The 17609-nt window shown below is 34.5% G+C and overlaps 1 protein-coding gene across 11 annotated transcripts in view; it reads left to right on the top strand.

Annotated features, from left to right (window-relative positions):
* The window catches only part of LOC138705137 (KIF-binding protein), a 92063-nt gene that overhangs the window by 105 nt on the left and 74349 nt on the right, over nt 1-17609 (top strand). For 7 of the 11 annotated variants that reach the window (XR_011333637.1, XR_011333638.1, XM_069833795.1 and 4 more), the window contains exons 1-4: nt 5-481; nt 1028-1052; nt 6902-7776; nt 17236-17381. Coding sequence is in view for 9 of the 11 variants with exons in the window: in XM_069833795.1 (XP_069689896.1) it covers nt 6926-7776; nt 17236-17381 (997 nt within the window). In the remaining 2 variants the exon portion in view is untranslated. Of the gene's footprint in view, nt 1-4; nt 482-1027; nt 1053-6901; nt 7777-17235; nt 17382-17609 lie in introns of those variants that run through there. The other 4 variants (XM_069833791.1, XM_069833790.1, XM_069833792.1 and 1 more) reach the window with 4 other exon arrangements.

Genomic DNA, 17609 nt, shown 5'->3' with positions numbered 1-17609 from the left:
GAGTTTGAAACCACAGACAAATAAATTTGAACTGTGTATATTTCGAAAAAATTAATAATACAATGCAATGATTCGTATTATACTTATCTTGTGTTTATAGCCAATGAGTATTCTGTAGTTAACATATTTGTAGTTTGTGCAGTAAATCAAAAGGCATAACTGCTTTAGTGAAAATTCCTTTTGAGAATGTAGATAACTGTCAAGTTATGACTAAAATAACGTTGCAAATGTGCTATAAATGAAATATATGTGTTTTAACATATTGTTCAGTATGAATCATTGCTGAGTGCTGAATTTGATCATTTACGTATGGAAAATTATGAGGTTTTATTGCAAATTAAGTTCTCTATCTTTATTATCACTATTAGGTTGAAAGAGTTAGGACAATCATATTCATTTTGTGATAATTCTTTACAATTGCATTATCACTTTAAGGTACAAATGTACTTGACTACTAGTACCGAAACAAAAGAGTAATTGGGTGAGTGCCGATACCAATTTCGCGCCGAAATAAGGGTGGAAAGTTTCTTTGAAAGTGGTGGGCTGGTAGACAGGTCGGGGCAGGCAGGATCTCTCCGTCGAGGTGGAAGAAATAAGTGGCAGAAAGGGGCAGCATATACACCTCTTTTATGTGCGTTTTCTTACTGAGCACAGAGAAGAAGCGAGTTTTCGTAAGGTCGAATCGGTGACAGGTTAGGTTATTTTAGGTCTTTGGTATGCCTAGAAAGAAAGGACGTATTCTTAAGATAACTGTGAATATATTATGCAAAGCATACCAAAAGTCTAAACTAGGTAACCTATTCTACCAGTTACTAATTCGATCTTAGGATAACTCGTTTTTTTCTGTGAACAATAAGGAAACGCTCAGAAATGAAGTGTATGTGTTGTCCCTGTTGCTTTCTGTCCCTCCTCGACGGAGCGATTCCACCTGCCTACACCTCTCTGCCACCCCCACTTTTACAGCAACTTTCCACCCTTATTACTGTGCGAAATTGGTGTTGGTACTCAATTTTTATTTTGTTTACAGTACATATGATTCAGCTAGAAGCCAGGTAGGTATCTAAAATCATATCATCAGATGTTAAAACTGATGGACTGTTGTTTTAATCAATGACCTTTTATTTAGTAATAATATGATAACATATTAGAGGTCTATTCAATCTTGTGACAGCCTTATATGATTAACTTGCAACATTTTACAGGAAACAAATGGTCGTGGATACTTATCAAAATAGCATTTATTTAATATTAGGCGCGACTCTTGATTTGTTTTAGGTGTTTATTATAAAGCGATAGGATTTTGTTCCCTCGTCTTCATAAAAATGCTGTTTTATTTCTGAAACTCATCATTCAACAACGATGCTACCTATGTAGCAAGCATTGGCCAGTCCATCTTCCCGCAATATAGGTCAAGAGCACATACATTATTTGCAACGTTTTCTTATGATTGACACATCATCCTTTTTACACCCTAATGGGACAAGTGTTTGGCCTAGATCTCTATTGCAGGAAGCTGGTGACTGGCCGATGCTTGATATGTATTGAGTTTGCCAAGCCACAAATAAAATTATTCAACATTTCATTTCTGAATGTCAGACTTTTTCCATCACTGATTATACTAAGAATATACAAGTATAACGAATTTGGAAAATACTTCTATTATCAGTTGACAAAAACCATTTAACTTAAACTTATTACGGTACTACATTCCTCCTGTGTTAAATCTAATCCTACAGTTCTTGTCAAGAGCACAGCCTTAGGCTATTTTACTTGGGTGAAGAGATGAAAAAATAATGGCAGACAGATTACAAGCCAAACATTGTTTTGATAGAGAAGTTCAAGGAAAGAAAAAAATTCTATTATTATTGTAGCTATTAGTAACTTCAAAAAAAAAGGGGGAACACTTAAAAGTGAAATAAAGAACATAGAAAATGTTGCAGTGGTTGCAACACTCTTATCAATAAAAGTAATAACATAAAACTCAACTGTAAAATTTATTCAAAACAACAATTATCGTGCTCAGAGCTGTAATATTGCAGATTTGTCGCATTACAGTGATATTACTCAGGCTTGGCTGGTGAAGCATGTGTGTGTGTGTGTGTGTGTGTGTGCGTGCGTGCGTGCGTGCGTGCGTGCGTGCAGAGATTTTCAGTACTACTACTTTGCTACTACTACTCCATAATAAGGTGAAACTTGAATTTGAGTAAGCATCATTGCAGCACACATCATGAAGTAATTGCTGCCTGTTATAGACACCAGGGCTATTTGTAACAGACTTTGAAGTTATTTATCACAGACCTCGGGGCTACCTGTCACAGACTTCAGAATTACCAGTCACAAACTTCCACCTGTCACTTAGATAACCCCTCATCAAACCCTCTCTAAGCTTATCACAAACCTCGGCATAGGCCTACTCCTATCACAGATGAAGTGGTGCTTGTCTACAATTTGAGTTTGACAAAAAAAAACAACAACAATAATAATAATAATAATAATAATAATAATAATATAATAGCCCTCTTAGTCTGTAGTTACTTACGTCTTTATTCCGCCTAAAATATAATTCGTAATACCTAGTTCATAGATACAGTAACATTCTGATTATCCGGACTATATTGGCCAAGGGCAATCCAGATAATACAGAGGTTGAGAGCACTATGTGGTTGTTGATCCTGTAATCTTAAAGGGACAAAGGTCGGACGCAGTAATGTAGAAGACATTACTCACATGTACGTAATAAACGAGTTTTTATTCATATTATAGTACAATATGTAATTTACTTAAAAAAAACTTTGTTATTGTTGAGTACTGTATATACATACGCTACTGTAACTTAAAAAGAAAGTGATCCGGATAACACGTAATGCCAGCTAATCAAAGTCCGGATAATTGGGACTCTACTGTATTGCATTCTTCTGTATACTGACATTTATGACGATGTACTGTATTCTAGGTTAGATTAGAGCTTCAGACAGAGCTTGGCACATATCGGTTAATATTAAAGATATTCCTGTATATGAGGTTTTAGGCTTTCATAGTGAACTGTGATCAGAATTGAGCGTTTGTGTATTCCTGTATAATTGGCTCTAATTGTCTTCATCATCATCATCATCATCATCATCCAATTATCATGAATTATTAGGCTGTTGTGTCCATTCTGGCGTCTATATTTTGGCGGAGTAATGAAATGAAGGCATATTAATGATAGAAGAAAGCCTTTAGACAAAATCACGATGAATGTTTACAAATATTGTTTGAAATAGAAATAACAGGAAATCAGGCTTACTTTTGCATAAGGAGATTATGTGTTTGTTTTTCTTGCTGTTAGATAGCATCATATACGTGGAAAAGCAATCATTTACAAGGAATGTACTTGATCTCGAACACTCAGAACCACACAAAAACATGCTTGTAGTATAAATCGCTCATCACAAAAACAATGGTGTGAGTCATTCCCATGCAAAACTGCGCATCTTACCACGAGAGAGATTTGAATGATAACCTATTAAAGGTCTAAGAGAATAACTTTGGTAATGCAAAGAAGCAAAATATCGATATAATAGGACCAAAACCACACATATTTCATTGTCGTGACTATATTGCTATAGTACATTTCCCTTCAACAGTATCAAAAAACCTCTGTTCAAAATAATTACAATAGCTGAACAATAAACTTTTTTCTAATGGTCTGATAATGCACAGCTATTCAGTCTTCAAAGTGTAGATGTGGGATGATTTCAATGAAGTGGTCAAAGCAAAGTGAAACTGAACGATATAGGCTACACATCTGACGAAAGTCACTTTCTCATATTCAACATCACTTCTGCATCAAGCAGTTTTAAATTATGTAACTAGCAAAAGACAAGATCCAGATGACTTCGAGGGAAACAGGCTGTCACAATTAAAAACTTTAAAAGAGTAAGTAATGTCACAATTTGATAGGCCAAGGGCGTATGCATCTACAGTTCACTATTGGCATCTGAAAATGTGGTCATTAGAAGCGTCTAAAGTGGTTGGCCTGGACAATTTAAAGCTTCAATTACTTTTATCAACAACTTTAAAGCTGAATATGACTTTTCTTCCACGCATATTACTATGTTCGTCACATGTAAGGACATAGACGAAGATCGTGGTATTCGTCAGAAGGCACAAGAGTTTGTGGAGGAAATGAACAGATATCTGACAGAGGGGAGTGTGGAAAAAGAAAATGTTTGGAATAGTGACAAAAGTCAATTTAATTATGAAATGTCTTCATTGTGAACACTATGAAATGTCTTCTTTGTAACACTATCTCACAGAGGAGAGAAAACTAGTGGTGTAAATAATTGATTAAATGGCGATCTTACTCGTGTTAATTATGTAAGCTTGTGCGGCTTACAGCTGTTTTGGTGCTACTTGACACCATCCTTAGAGTCTTCTGTGTCTCGGTGTCATCTCAACATTGCTGCCTATTGTGTGGGTGCATTCGTGTGATGAAGAGTTGAGTCAAATAGTGTGTGTGTTCTGAAATTGATCTGTGTGTTGAGGATTTGATTAGGGTCAAGCAGCACCGAAACAGCTGTAAGCCGCACAAGCTTACATAATTAACACAAGTAAGATCGCCATTTAATCAATTATTTATATTCAAGTGTTAAAAGTAGTGTACAAAAGATTCAACATGGATTACAGTGGTGTGTTACAGTCTGTGCATAACTTTACACAGAGCTATACAATTGATGTAGCACTATCATTGAGTGGCAGATTAGCTAACAAGCTTTATAGATGTTTTCAAGAGACAAGGCACTTTTGACTCAAATGTTTCAAAGAAACTTGAAGCAACATGTCCACGAAACATTCATGTGAAGGCAAGTAAAAGTTGAAAAATGACGAGAGAGCATATGAAACGTTTTCTAACTTTAGTCCTTGGTGAACATGTAAGTGAGAAGAGCCTATTGCTGTGTGATTCCTGGTCAGGTCATAAAGATCGTACTCTTTTAGATGAAAGATTTGAGAACAAAGATGTTACTCTCAAAATATTGCCACCGAAGACAACAAAATATTGTCAACCTCTTGATGTGTACTTCTTTAGTAAATATTGGTTCTATATGAGGATTGTTAATTTTGTAAGCCTACAAACAAGCAGAGTTATATGATCGCCATTTCATCACCAAATTTTAATCACTTTGTGATATACGCTTAACTTTCTGCACTAAAATACAAGCCTATGTTGCAAAATGCTTGGCAAAAGGCAGGTTATGACATTGACATTCTAATATCATCATTTGAAAATGTAGTTAGTGTGGCTTTTGATATTGGACTGCTTGAATGCGGAAGTGATGTTGGATGTGAAAAAGTTGCCTTAGTCAGATGTGTATATTGTTGATTTCCAAGTTGCTTTGACTACTTCATTGAAATCCCATACCTGCACTTTGAAGACTGAATAGCTGTGCAACACTATAATGTCAGTACCGGTAGTGATATTTAGTAGTAGTGATATTTATTAATAGTTCACAAATATAGTACATACACTGAATAATCCAAACTAATCTATACACAATTAGTAATTTCACACAATAAATATACAATTTGATAACGCAATTTCTATAATTTAAATATTTAATTTATGTTGTCTTGTCCTGCACTTACGTCTAGTTTTAGTACAAGATTCGACCATTCTAGATTATTGTAAATCTCAATATTTATTTACTCGCTTAAGTTGTATTTCTCGTTTAACTCTACAATGTGCAGCCAATATAAATCATTATTCTATTTTCTTCCATTCCTCTTTCACAACAGAAATATTTATACAGTTTGTATAAGCCCTCCCTAGTTGGCAAGCCTTCATTACTTAATTTAATTTCACTATATTCTTTTGACATTCCTTCAAAACTATTTAATTTAGAAATAAAAAAGATTGCTAAATAACTTGTAAGTCCAAAATGTTATCAGTTAGTCCTGAAAATGCGTATCTGCCGAATTTGAATTTGTTTGTTAATTCCGTGGCTTTACTATCATTTAATAACTCCTTTCTTTTACTCCTTATTTTAGCTATTTTATCTGGAACTTTTGTTTCTATATATCTATTCATTATAAAGAGATGCTGGCTTGCCTCCAGTTTCTCCTTACCACAGTCCTTCATTGCCCAATTCTATATCTATAAGACAAAACAAGCATAATCATTCATGTTGTATAAAACATATTTGTATAATTATTTCTTATTAAATCTTATGACTATCAATCTTTCTTATCTAAGCTTTACTCATCCATTTCTGGTTTTACATTAATTATTACATTTCTTTTATTTTTAACTAAAAAAAGATAAACACCTATTTGTTTTTGTAAACTCATTATTATTATTATTATTATTATTATTATTATTATTATTATTATTATTATTATTATTATTATTATTATTCATTAGTTTTTTAATTGCTATTTCTTTATTCATTAATAAGAATTTTTCTTTATTAATTTTTCTCGAATTTCCTTAGTAAAATGACATTTTAGAATAATATTAATGCCAGTAAAAAAAAAAGTTTGATCAGGTATCATAATTATTTTAAGCAGAACTTTTTTATGACACTGTTACAACGTTTAAAAAACTTTTAAGTATAAATCTTTATATAATATATCTTTTTATGAAGAACTTCAAGCATTATTAATTACAATGTTATCTCTTTTTCTCATACCATTGTTTTTGTTATGAGCGATTTATATTATAAGCATGTTTTTGTGCGGTTCTGAGTGTTAGAGGTCAAGTACATCCCTTGTTAGTAAAAATATATATAGTTACAGTATTTGCTTATGAAATTTCTTACCTTTAGATTTTGATTATTACAATGTTTAAAAAAAAACTTAAATACACTAGTTTTTATAAAGAACTTTAAGCATTATTAATTATAATGTTCTCTATTTTTTATAGGTGCTTTTGTTACAACTGTGTGGTATGAGCACACACTGTACACAGAAGGAGGTCTTAGTGGACCTTCAAGAGAAGTATGATAAGGTGCGAAAGCTACTGGATGAAGATAGTAAGAGGGATCCAGTCACTGAACCTTATCGATCAAAGTATGTTGCAAGTGGAATTTTGACAGACATGAAATCCATCTTGGTAAAACTGCTTGATGATGTCGGTTCAGAAGATTCTAATTACTTAAAATATAAGGCAATGCTTGGAGTAGTTTCTCTTAATCTTGGACTCAATTCCATTGACACTGAAGAGCTTTCAACTGGAGAAGAGCAGCTTACAAATTGTGTGGATAGCTTATCAGAATACGCTCTTAAACCTGAAATCATTCTTATTATGATGACTGCATTGAATCAGTTGGGAATACTGTGGTCAGAAAGAGCTGATTCTGAGAAATCGAAAGAATATTTGGAAAGAGCAGAGAAATTGTATGAAGAATTCACAAAAGATCCATCGTCCTCTGCATCTGCAATCTCCTTTCATGATCTCTTTCGAACATCTAGTCCTGAAATGCCACAACCTGATACAGAGAACATGTTAGAGAAACTCTTTACTCTTACATTATATTATTTAGCACAAATCTATGGTAACTTGAATGATCATTTAAAATCTGCTGCATATTGCCATACAACACTGAGGAGACAACTAGAAAGTAAAGACTTTGATCCTGTAGACTGGGCTTTGAATTCAGCCACATTATCTCAATATTTTATGGAGAAAAACGCTTTCTCTCAAGCAAGACATCAGTTAGCAGCTGCATCTTACATCCTAGACCAATATGAAGCTGATCTCAACCTGCAGGAAGGGAGTGATGAAACATTAGAAGCAAAGTATGTGACATAATTTTTAAGTAAATTATATTTACCTACATGTAAACATTTTTATGAACTTCTCTTTGTTCATGTCTTACGTTACCTGTTCATAGTATATTTTTATTTTATAGCATGTCTCTGTTCTGTTTTATTTTTGATCTTGCTTTAACAATCCTAATTAACTTACTAAATACATTTTTTAAGATAATACCGCATTTTTATAGATATTTGAACCATTGTAATCCAAATAGTTAATTCGTAATCCTAATCCGAATTGTAATTCAAAGAGTTTAAAGTAGTTAAAGAATTGTATGTAGTGTTACTATGTAATGGAGCATACAGTATAATTACAAACAAAAAAAAACCACACACACACGCACGTACGCACACACACACACAGTTTTGTTTATTTATTCAGATATATTTAAAATCAAAGTATAAACAAAATAAAACCAAACGAAAATATATACAGACTATAGTCACATAAACTTTAAATGAGTTAGCATTGTCTTGAAGTTCAGAAAAACAAAAAACACACCCCATGGTCCCTATATGCCCACTTAGCATTGATTCAGTGTTCTACAGATCTTACAATTTATCTGGCCATTAAATTTCAAGTGACTTATATTAGTCATGGACATCATTGTATTAAAAAGCATTACAACATTTCTGCCATCTCCTTTCCTCTCCACCGCAAATGTGACATTGCATAGAGCCTGAGATAAAATAATTATAAGATCTGTACATTGAGCTGAAGCTGTGCTGACATACATTTCACGTAATTTCATGTCTATGTGTGCTTTCACTTGAACTTCAGGGACAGCTGATGATAAATGGGGAATTCCCTTGTTCCAGTCTGAACCTGTTGGGGTGTCATCATGAGACAAAATTTATCTCTCTGTCAATCATAAAATTGCCGTGCCAGCTGGAGTAACGACCAGCGAGGCTTTGATATTTATAAGTCATTGTTTGTCGCTTGTGATTGTGGTTCTTTTAGTCCCACTGCTCCAGTCATATTCTACAAAAAAACTGTTGCCGCCAATGGCAATCCAGGATTGAATTTTGATGTGTACATATCAAGTCCACGTGGAGTAAGAGCCAAGGTTGCCATTTTAATAACAAATTTTCGTTCAGTTTAGTAAAGCATTTCAAATGGAAGTTATAAGTTGGTGTTAATATTTAAGATGTGGAGGCCGTGGGAAGGTGATGATGAAGTTGAAAGTAATGTAAATGCGTGTGTTCCTTCAACTAGTAGAAGTAAAACAATTACAGGTAGCAAATGTATGGGGACATTGAATAAACTGTCTCAGAAAATAATTTGTAATATGGATGCCTACGTCAAAAGTAATAAATTGGGCAAGGGACTGATTACAGAGATCGCAAAAGCTGTTGGATTAAATAGGCAAGCCATAAGCAGAGTTGTAGAAAGAGGTCCCAAAACATCCAAAAAATGTAAAAATAAAAAACAGAAATTTGAAAAAGCTGATAACTTCACCTGCTATCTGATTCGTCGAACGGTGTATGATTTTTTTAAAAATGGACAGTCGCCAACAGTTAGTGAAATATTAATAGAACTTCGAAACAAGTGTGAATTCTCCTACAAAGAAACAACATTGAGAGACTTATTGAAAAAGTTAGGATTCAGGTTCCAAATTCTTAACAAAAGACGCGTGATAATGGAATCATCGAGAATAGTAACGTGGAGGTACAAATATTTGAAGACACTTCGTTCTAAAAGATCGGCAGGCCATAAAATTATATTTTTGGATGAGACATGGTATAACACCCATGATGTCCCCAAAAAAAGGTTGGGATGATGAGAGTTGCTCATATGCATTCAATGCTCCTGTATCTCGCGGAAAACGAATTATGGTTTTGCACCCAGGTAGTAGTGACGGCTGGGTTCCAAATTGTTTGTTCCTTTCAGCTAGAAATATAGGTGACTCAAAGCAGATTTACATGATGAAATTAATTCTGAAATTTTCGAGGACTGGTTTACAAATAAATTAATGAAAAATCTTCCAATAAACCCTCCATGTATAATTGTAACTGATAATGCTGCTTATCATTCCAGGCTACAGTTTAGACTACCAAATAGATCCACAAGAAAGGATGATATTATTAGCTTCATGGTACAACACAATCTAGAAGTACCCAATCCACTCCCCACTATATCTGTATTGCTTGAACTTATAAAAGAAGCTAATATCAGTAGAGAGTTTGTCATTGACAAAATTGCAAGAGATTTCGGCCATGAGGTTTTGTGGTTGCCCCCCGTATCACTGTAATTTAAATGCTATTGAACTTATTTGGGCACGCTTAAAACATGAAGTTTGAAAACGAAATGTGACTCCATCACATAGTGACAGTGTATGCAGAACTATACGAGAATGTGTTGAACTTATAAATTCGGAATTGTGGACAAAGTGTGTTCACAGGACAAGAGAAATAGAATGCCAATATATTGTTCGCGATTCTGAAACTGACAGAGACTCGTTCATTTTAAGCGTAGGTGACAGTGACAGTGAAGGAAGCAGTTCAGATGAGAACTAGGATGTCAGGTAATTAATAACTGTAATTTACATATTTGTTTAATTAATGTAGTTAGATAACATAAAAGTATTATTATTTAATATAATATATAATATAATATTAGTTATAAAGTAGTCGTGTTTCTCGTTTATATGCCCTGCAGTTTGAAAAAGATGCGACAACATCGTTTTAGAACAGTATGCAATCGACAGGTCTGTTATTGCTGTTAACCTATTCTTTGATCTGCCAGTTGTTACACCGGCTGGCGCAGCGATAATGCCAAAAAATGAATGTATACTGTATATAATCTAATTTATATTGGAAGATTTTTTTACCCCTTGACTGCTGTACGCCCGCTTATATTATATCTGGTTTTTTAAAATATGTCTTGAGAAATTATATATCACAAATTCAGAACATATTAATTATATTATTTTTTCTGTTTTATGTACAGAATACAGATAGAGTATTATTTCACAAGAAGTCATTATTTAACTTAAAGAATAATATTCTGAGAGAGTTATATTTTAGAAATTAAGAGAGTGTTCTTTCCACAATGCTTAACATACTACATTGGTAGCATGGTAGAATTTCGCAATAACACGTTGGACATGAACAACTTTTTGAGATATATATATATATATATATATATAGAATAAGGTGCTTAGAAAAATATTTGGGGCTAAGAGGGATGAAGTTACAGGAGAATGGAGAAAGTTACACAACACAGAACTGCACGCATTGTATTCCTCACCTGACATAATTAGGAACATATATATATATATATATATATATATATATATATATATATATAAATTCAAATACCTGGGAGCTACAGTAACAAATGTAAATGATACTCGGGAAGAAATTAAACACAGAATAAATATGGGAAATGCCTGTTATTATTTGGTTGAGAAGCTTTTATCATCCAATCTACTGTCAAAAAATCTGAAAGTTAGAATTTATAAAACAGTTATATTACTGGTTGTTTTTTATGGTTGTGAAACTTGGACTCTCACTTTGAGAGAGGAATATAGGTTAAGGGTGTTTGAGAATAAGGTGCTTAGAAAAATATTTGGGGCTAAGAGGGATGAAGTTACAGGAGAATGGAGAAAGTTACACAACACAGAACTGCACGCATTGTATTCCTCACCTGACATAATTAGGAACATTAAATCCAGAGTTTGAGATGGGCAGGGCATGTAGCACATATGGGCGAATCCAGAAATGCATATAGAATGTTAGTTGGAAGGCCGGAGGGAAAAAGACCTTTGGGGAGACCGAGACATAGATGTGAAGATAATATTAAAATGGATTTGAGGGAGGTGGGATATGATGATAGAGACTGGATTGATCTTGCTCTGGATAGGGACCAATGGTGGGTTTACGTGAAGGCGGCAATGAACCTCTGGGTTCCATAAAAGCCAGTAAGTAAGTGTGTGTGTATATATATATATATTAAAATTAATACAGTGTTATTTTCAGTGGGCTTATGTAAATTCATATACTACATTCGGAACATGATAAAAGTATACTTTAATTGCTTTTTGATATGCGTACAGTTCATTGCTTTCTTCTCTATTGCATAAATATATATATATACATATATATATATATATATATATATATATATATATAATATGTTTAGGTGTGTTCACTCACAAGCAAGTTACATAATTGACAGAGTTTCTAAGTTACTGTCTGCAACTTTGAGCGACTGTCCTTGAGTTTTATTTTAATATGGTCATTACAAATGCTAGTTGCACTGAATCGAGAAACTCATAATATGGTCCTGGACTGCATGAAGATACTTATTGCATGAACTGTTTAGATTTTGGCCTTCATGATGTATCAACAATGTAATTTCATGTTATTTTTTGGACGAGTCGGCCTGGATGGCGCAGTCAGTACAGTGCTGACATTTTATGCCTGAGGTTGTGGGTTCGATCTTGGCCCAGGTTGATGGCATTTAAGTGTGTGTGCTTAAATGCGATAGGCTTATGTCAGTAGATTTACTGGCATGTAAAAGAACTCCTGCAGAACAAAATTCCAGTACACCAGTGATGCTGATATAACCTTGGCAGTTTCGAGGGTCATTAAATAAAACATAATTTTAATTTTTCTACGACCTCGTGAAAGTCAATGTTGAATACAACAGAAAATAATAAAGAACAATTGACTGTAGAAGATTGGATTTTAGTATTATATATGAATGTTTGATCGTATTTATTTTATTTTTTTTAATTAACCTAACATCCATTTGTCCAATTTTAATGTAGATTATGTTTTTCTCCTGGTTATGAAGGTTAAATGTGCAAACTTTAGTAAATATCGACCAAAGTGTGTAGATTTGTGTAGAAGACATACATACATACATACATACACACACACACACACATACACACACACACACATACATACATACATACATATTATATGCGCATTTACTTATATGTATTAAGAGATTTGGTATGAATAAAGTCCGTCTGAAAGTTCAAGAGAAATTATTTTATATAGACAGCATGTCTAAAACCATATTTTTCCTATGAGAAAGATTCTGAGATATTTTTTTTTTATTATTAATGAAAATCTCGACATCAATGTTTTGCAGAATCACATAACTTTCCCTGTGTACTTAGTTTTAAACCTTTAACACCGAAATAAAAAAAATTAACCGAATATGTTTCCACCATAAGAGTTAAGTTTCTAGCTCTCTGTCAACGATATTCAAAAAATATTTCGTTCGTATGTTACGCCATTTTGTCACTAGGAGCTGTGTTCATATGATCACGCTAGACGTTTAAGTTAGCAGATTTGTTATATTTGTCTTAGGGTTGACTTCCAGCAAAAATATTATTAGCAACATTTATAAATATAATATTTGCAACTGATAACGATTTCAGACCACAAAATACTTGATAAAAACACTCCTTTCGAAACAATTTTCTGTAATTACGAATTTCTCGGATCAATTCTCAAGAAATAAAATAACACGTATTTGTCACATTTTGTTAGAAGTTATATTATACATAGTATGCTTCTAGTGTTGCTACAGAAAAAAATAATCTCAATAAAAATACTTAGCCTACTAACATATCAATTGGAATGTAACATATACAGAATCAGTTATTTTCTGAGCAACTTTCACTTAGTGTGAAATGAAACAAAGCACGGAATGCAGAGTCCTACTTTGCACTTCGTACATTCAGTACGAACAGTACTGTTGCAGTCTCTACCTGCACAGCAACACCTATTTGAAGCTGCCTAAGATGTCCTGCACCATCAAGAGGAATGTCATCACTGACACGTCACTGGTGATTACTGCTCCTTGAAACTGATGGCCATCCTGTCCCAATTGGCATGTTTCTGTACCTTTGCATGATGTGGCGACAAAATTCCAGATGTGAAATGTTGGCTCCTGATTTCTTCATTAGTAGCCACGAATTGTGGACTGCAGCATCCAGTCTCTAAGTGAAAATTGACCACCACCACTTCTTTCCCCGCATGTCTATACCGTAATATGAAATATTTTCGACCATCCTGTCTGTTCCCATGTATTCATTATATGCACTGAACTGTGTAGGACAAGGAACTCGCACTTATTTTGTGCTTGTGAGTAATGAGACACATTCGAAATAGGCTGCACTCCATGACAAGTGCATGCTATGGTCACCACGGAATTGTCCAATCCACCGCACAATACCAATTCCTTCGTTTGAAATGTTCACCATTTCATAAGAGCCATGTGCCTTTTTCTCCATCTCTTTGGATGATGTAAGTGGGCAGTCTTTCGGTATTTTGTTTTCACTGATTGTCCCAGTGGCACCATAACCGCAGTTCTTGAGGTGAACAAGTAGTTTCACTCCTGTGAAGAGGTTGTCAAAATAAATCCAGAACGTAAGCAGTTTTAGTCCTTCTGGTAGCTCGTCCAGCATTGATACCATCAGAGTAGCACATTTCTCAAGATTTTCTTCGTATCCGACATTGCCATTAGGATTCTTTCCTTGATAAACATACAAATTTATCAAATATCTGGTTGATGTATTGAGGCACCAAAATTTGTTGCCAAACCAGATGGGTTTTCCACGGATAAATTGTTTGCAGTTGTGGCGTCCATAATATTCCACCATGCAATCATTGAAATCAAGACACTGTTCTGGTTGAAACAATTCCACGATATATATAGAGTGTTTAAAAAATACGGGGTATAATTTCAGGTATGTATTTCCCACATGTAGACAATCAAAATAGTTCATTACAACATGTGTCCGGAAATGCTTCATTTCCGAGTTATGGCCTTCACAACATTGAAATTCACCGGAACGTTTTTCTTTCTGCAGGTCGTTGTCATTACAGAAGATATTCAAAATGTCCACCTCCTGCTTGAATACAGACCTCACATCGATGTCTCATTGACCTGCGAACACGATCCCAAACTCCAGGAGTATTGCGTATGTCCTCAGAACATGCCACAATTCGATTCCGAAGGGATTCCAAATCAGGCACCGGAGACAAACCAATGATTTTAAATGGCCCCACAAGTAGAAATCGAGAGGGTTCAGATCAGGTGAGCGTGGAGGCCAAGCAATTGGGCCACCTCTACCTATCCATCGATCAGGAAACCTTCGAGCCAAGTACCGGCGAGCCGTACGACTGAAGTGTGCAGGAGTGCCATCATGCAAGAAGTGAATGTGTTTACGATTGATCAGTGGAGTGTCTTCTAAAACATGAGGTATGGTGTTTTCCAGGAAGTTTGTGTACGCCTGCCCCGTAAGTCTGTTTACAAGTACATGGGGTCCAACTAATCGATCACCAATGAAATCGGCCCACATGTTGAGGGAGAACCGCACCTGGTGATGAGATGGAACAGTTGCACATGGGTTTTCATACGCCCATACATGCTGATTGTGGAAATTTGTTATGCCATCTCGTGTGAACTGTGCTTCATCTGTAAATAATGCTAAGGCAGGAAAGTTCGGATTTACACCACACTATTGCAAGAACCACTGACAGAACCTAACTCGTGCAGGGTAATCTGCTGGTGACAGGGCCTGTACACGTTGCAAATGATAAGGGTACAATTGATACTCTTTCAACAGTATCCAGACAGTCGTATGAGGAACATTGACTTGCAACGCTACCCTTCATGTGCTAATAGAAGGAGTCCTATTCACAGCCTCCAGAATCTCCTCCTGTACTTCTGGAGTTGTAGATCTTGGTCGTCCCCTTTCCAAACCAGGAGAGTTATATTTTCCATACTCGCACAGACGGTAATGGAGACGTACAAATGTCTTCCGATCTGGACATTGTCGCTGTGGGTACCTCTCCTGGTACAAACGACGAGCCAGCACAGCATTGCCGTCCGCCTTACCGTACATGAAGTGTATCTCTGCCAGCTCTTGATTTGAATATATGTCGCACAGTCTAACGCCTACACAACACTGAATGTAACCTTCGCCTCGGAATGAACTGTCAGAGTGCCCTTTTAATGTCTCCTTTGACAGCAACGACCTTCGGAAAGAAAAACGTTCTGGTGAATTTCAATGTTGTGAAGGCCATAACTCGGAAATAAAGCATTTCCGGACACATGTTGTAATGAACTATTTTGATTGTCTACATGTGGGAAATACATACCTGAAATTATGCCCCGTATTTTTTAAACACCCTGTATATATATCATATTATATAACCATTATTACAAATTACAGAGATACAGTATACATTCATTATATGAACATGCCTAAAATTAATTTTATGGATCAATTACCATGACGCACAGGTTCATGTAAAATAAATGAATTGATGAAAACTACTATATATATTTTAATTTCTAAATCAATACTAGAAGCTACAAAGATGCACATGTACTGCGTCCTACAGAATGAACTGTGTAGTGACCTCATCAATGCCTAGTGTGTTCATATGATCACGACACATTTATAATTAGTACACTTGCGTCATAATGAAAGACTAAACATCCTTAGTAATACAGCAGAATCTATGATTATTCTAGAGGATGGTCAACATAAATATCCTAATAAATATCTTGAAACAATGCAATAAAAGCAATACTTACACAAAGACTGCCATCATATTCCAGCCGATGAAGGTGAACAGATAACCAACACTGCAGACAGCTCCTAACCAATAGGCACTTCCAAAATTAAAATCCATAACGTAGTATTATTTTTTCAACAGTTCAAATGCACACATGCATGCCATAATCATATGATCACGCACGGCGGTAATGGGTTAATGAGAAAAAAGTCAATAAAATTACTAGAAGTGATTTTGAGTTAATCGCCATTTTGTGTAATTTTTTAAAATAGAGACCTTTTGGTTTATTGGTAAAAATAATTATGTGTAATGTACATGATTTTCATATGAATTTACTTCTAGATAATAAGCATAAAAATACTCTTCAAGTAATTTAACTCTTAAATTGGCAAAACTACATTTCTCACACTAGTTTATTAAACCGTGTCGGATTGTAAAGAAAACGACTATCACAATGTCCATATTTTATATGTTTTGCAATGTTATAGTATTATGAAATTTTAATTTTCCTACCAATTTTTTTTTATATTCTATTAAAATTATAGCATATAGCCTATTAAGCTATTGTATCTTATAGGATACATTGCCAATTTAAGGGTTAAGGAATTTCCTGCATTCAGGCAAAAAGATCTTAACAAAATCTTTATTTGGTGTCATGTATGTTGAAAATATATATAGTTTTATGAAAACTTCAAACTTGATTTTTACAGCATTACAACACTTTCTCTTAATTCTTCATGATTGGTTGGCCGCTAATGCTTCATTCACCATCTTGCATTCCAGTAATAATAAAATCAAATTGGTTGCACTTGAAGATATGACAGTGGAGTAGATGATCTTATTCAATTTATCCTTTATACAATTTGTTGTGTTCACTTTTGTGTGTAGGAGGGAAAGATTTAGACATCGAAGTGCAGATGTGGCAAGATGCTGGGCCAAGTATGGTTTGATGCTGCTCTCTAACTCCAAAGAACGACTTATGTCAGAGGTACATGAAAATGATGACTCTGAAAATCTAAGTGTACAAGAAGTAGGTAGGTAATATTATATTTCAATTTTAATACACATGACGAATTTTTCAGCTTTTAAAATAACAGTTATGAAATTGTCCAGTAAGATAATGTTCTTAATTACATTTACTGTTTTTAATTAATTAATGAATTTATTTACTTTAAGAGCCCATCTACTTATCAACCACAGATACAGTACAGCCTGTTGGCTTATTGCAGCTTCGTATTTTCTTATTAATGGAGAAAAATTCG

Source organism: Periplaneta americana, chromosome 8 (assembly GCF_040183065.1).
Source record: "Periplaneta americana isolate PAMFEO1 chromosome 8, P.americana_PAMFEO1_priV1, whole genome shotgun sequence".
NCBI lineage: Eukaryota > Metazoa > Arthropoda > Insecta > Blattodea > Blattidae > Periplaneta > Periplaneta americana.
This window is presented reverse-complemented; position numbering and strand designations above follow the sequence as displayed.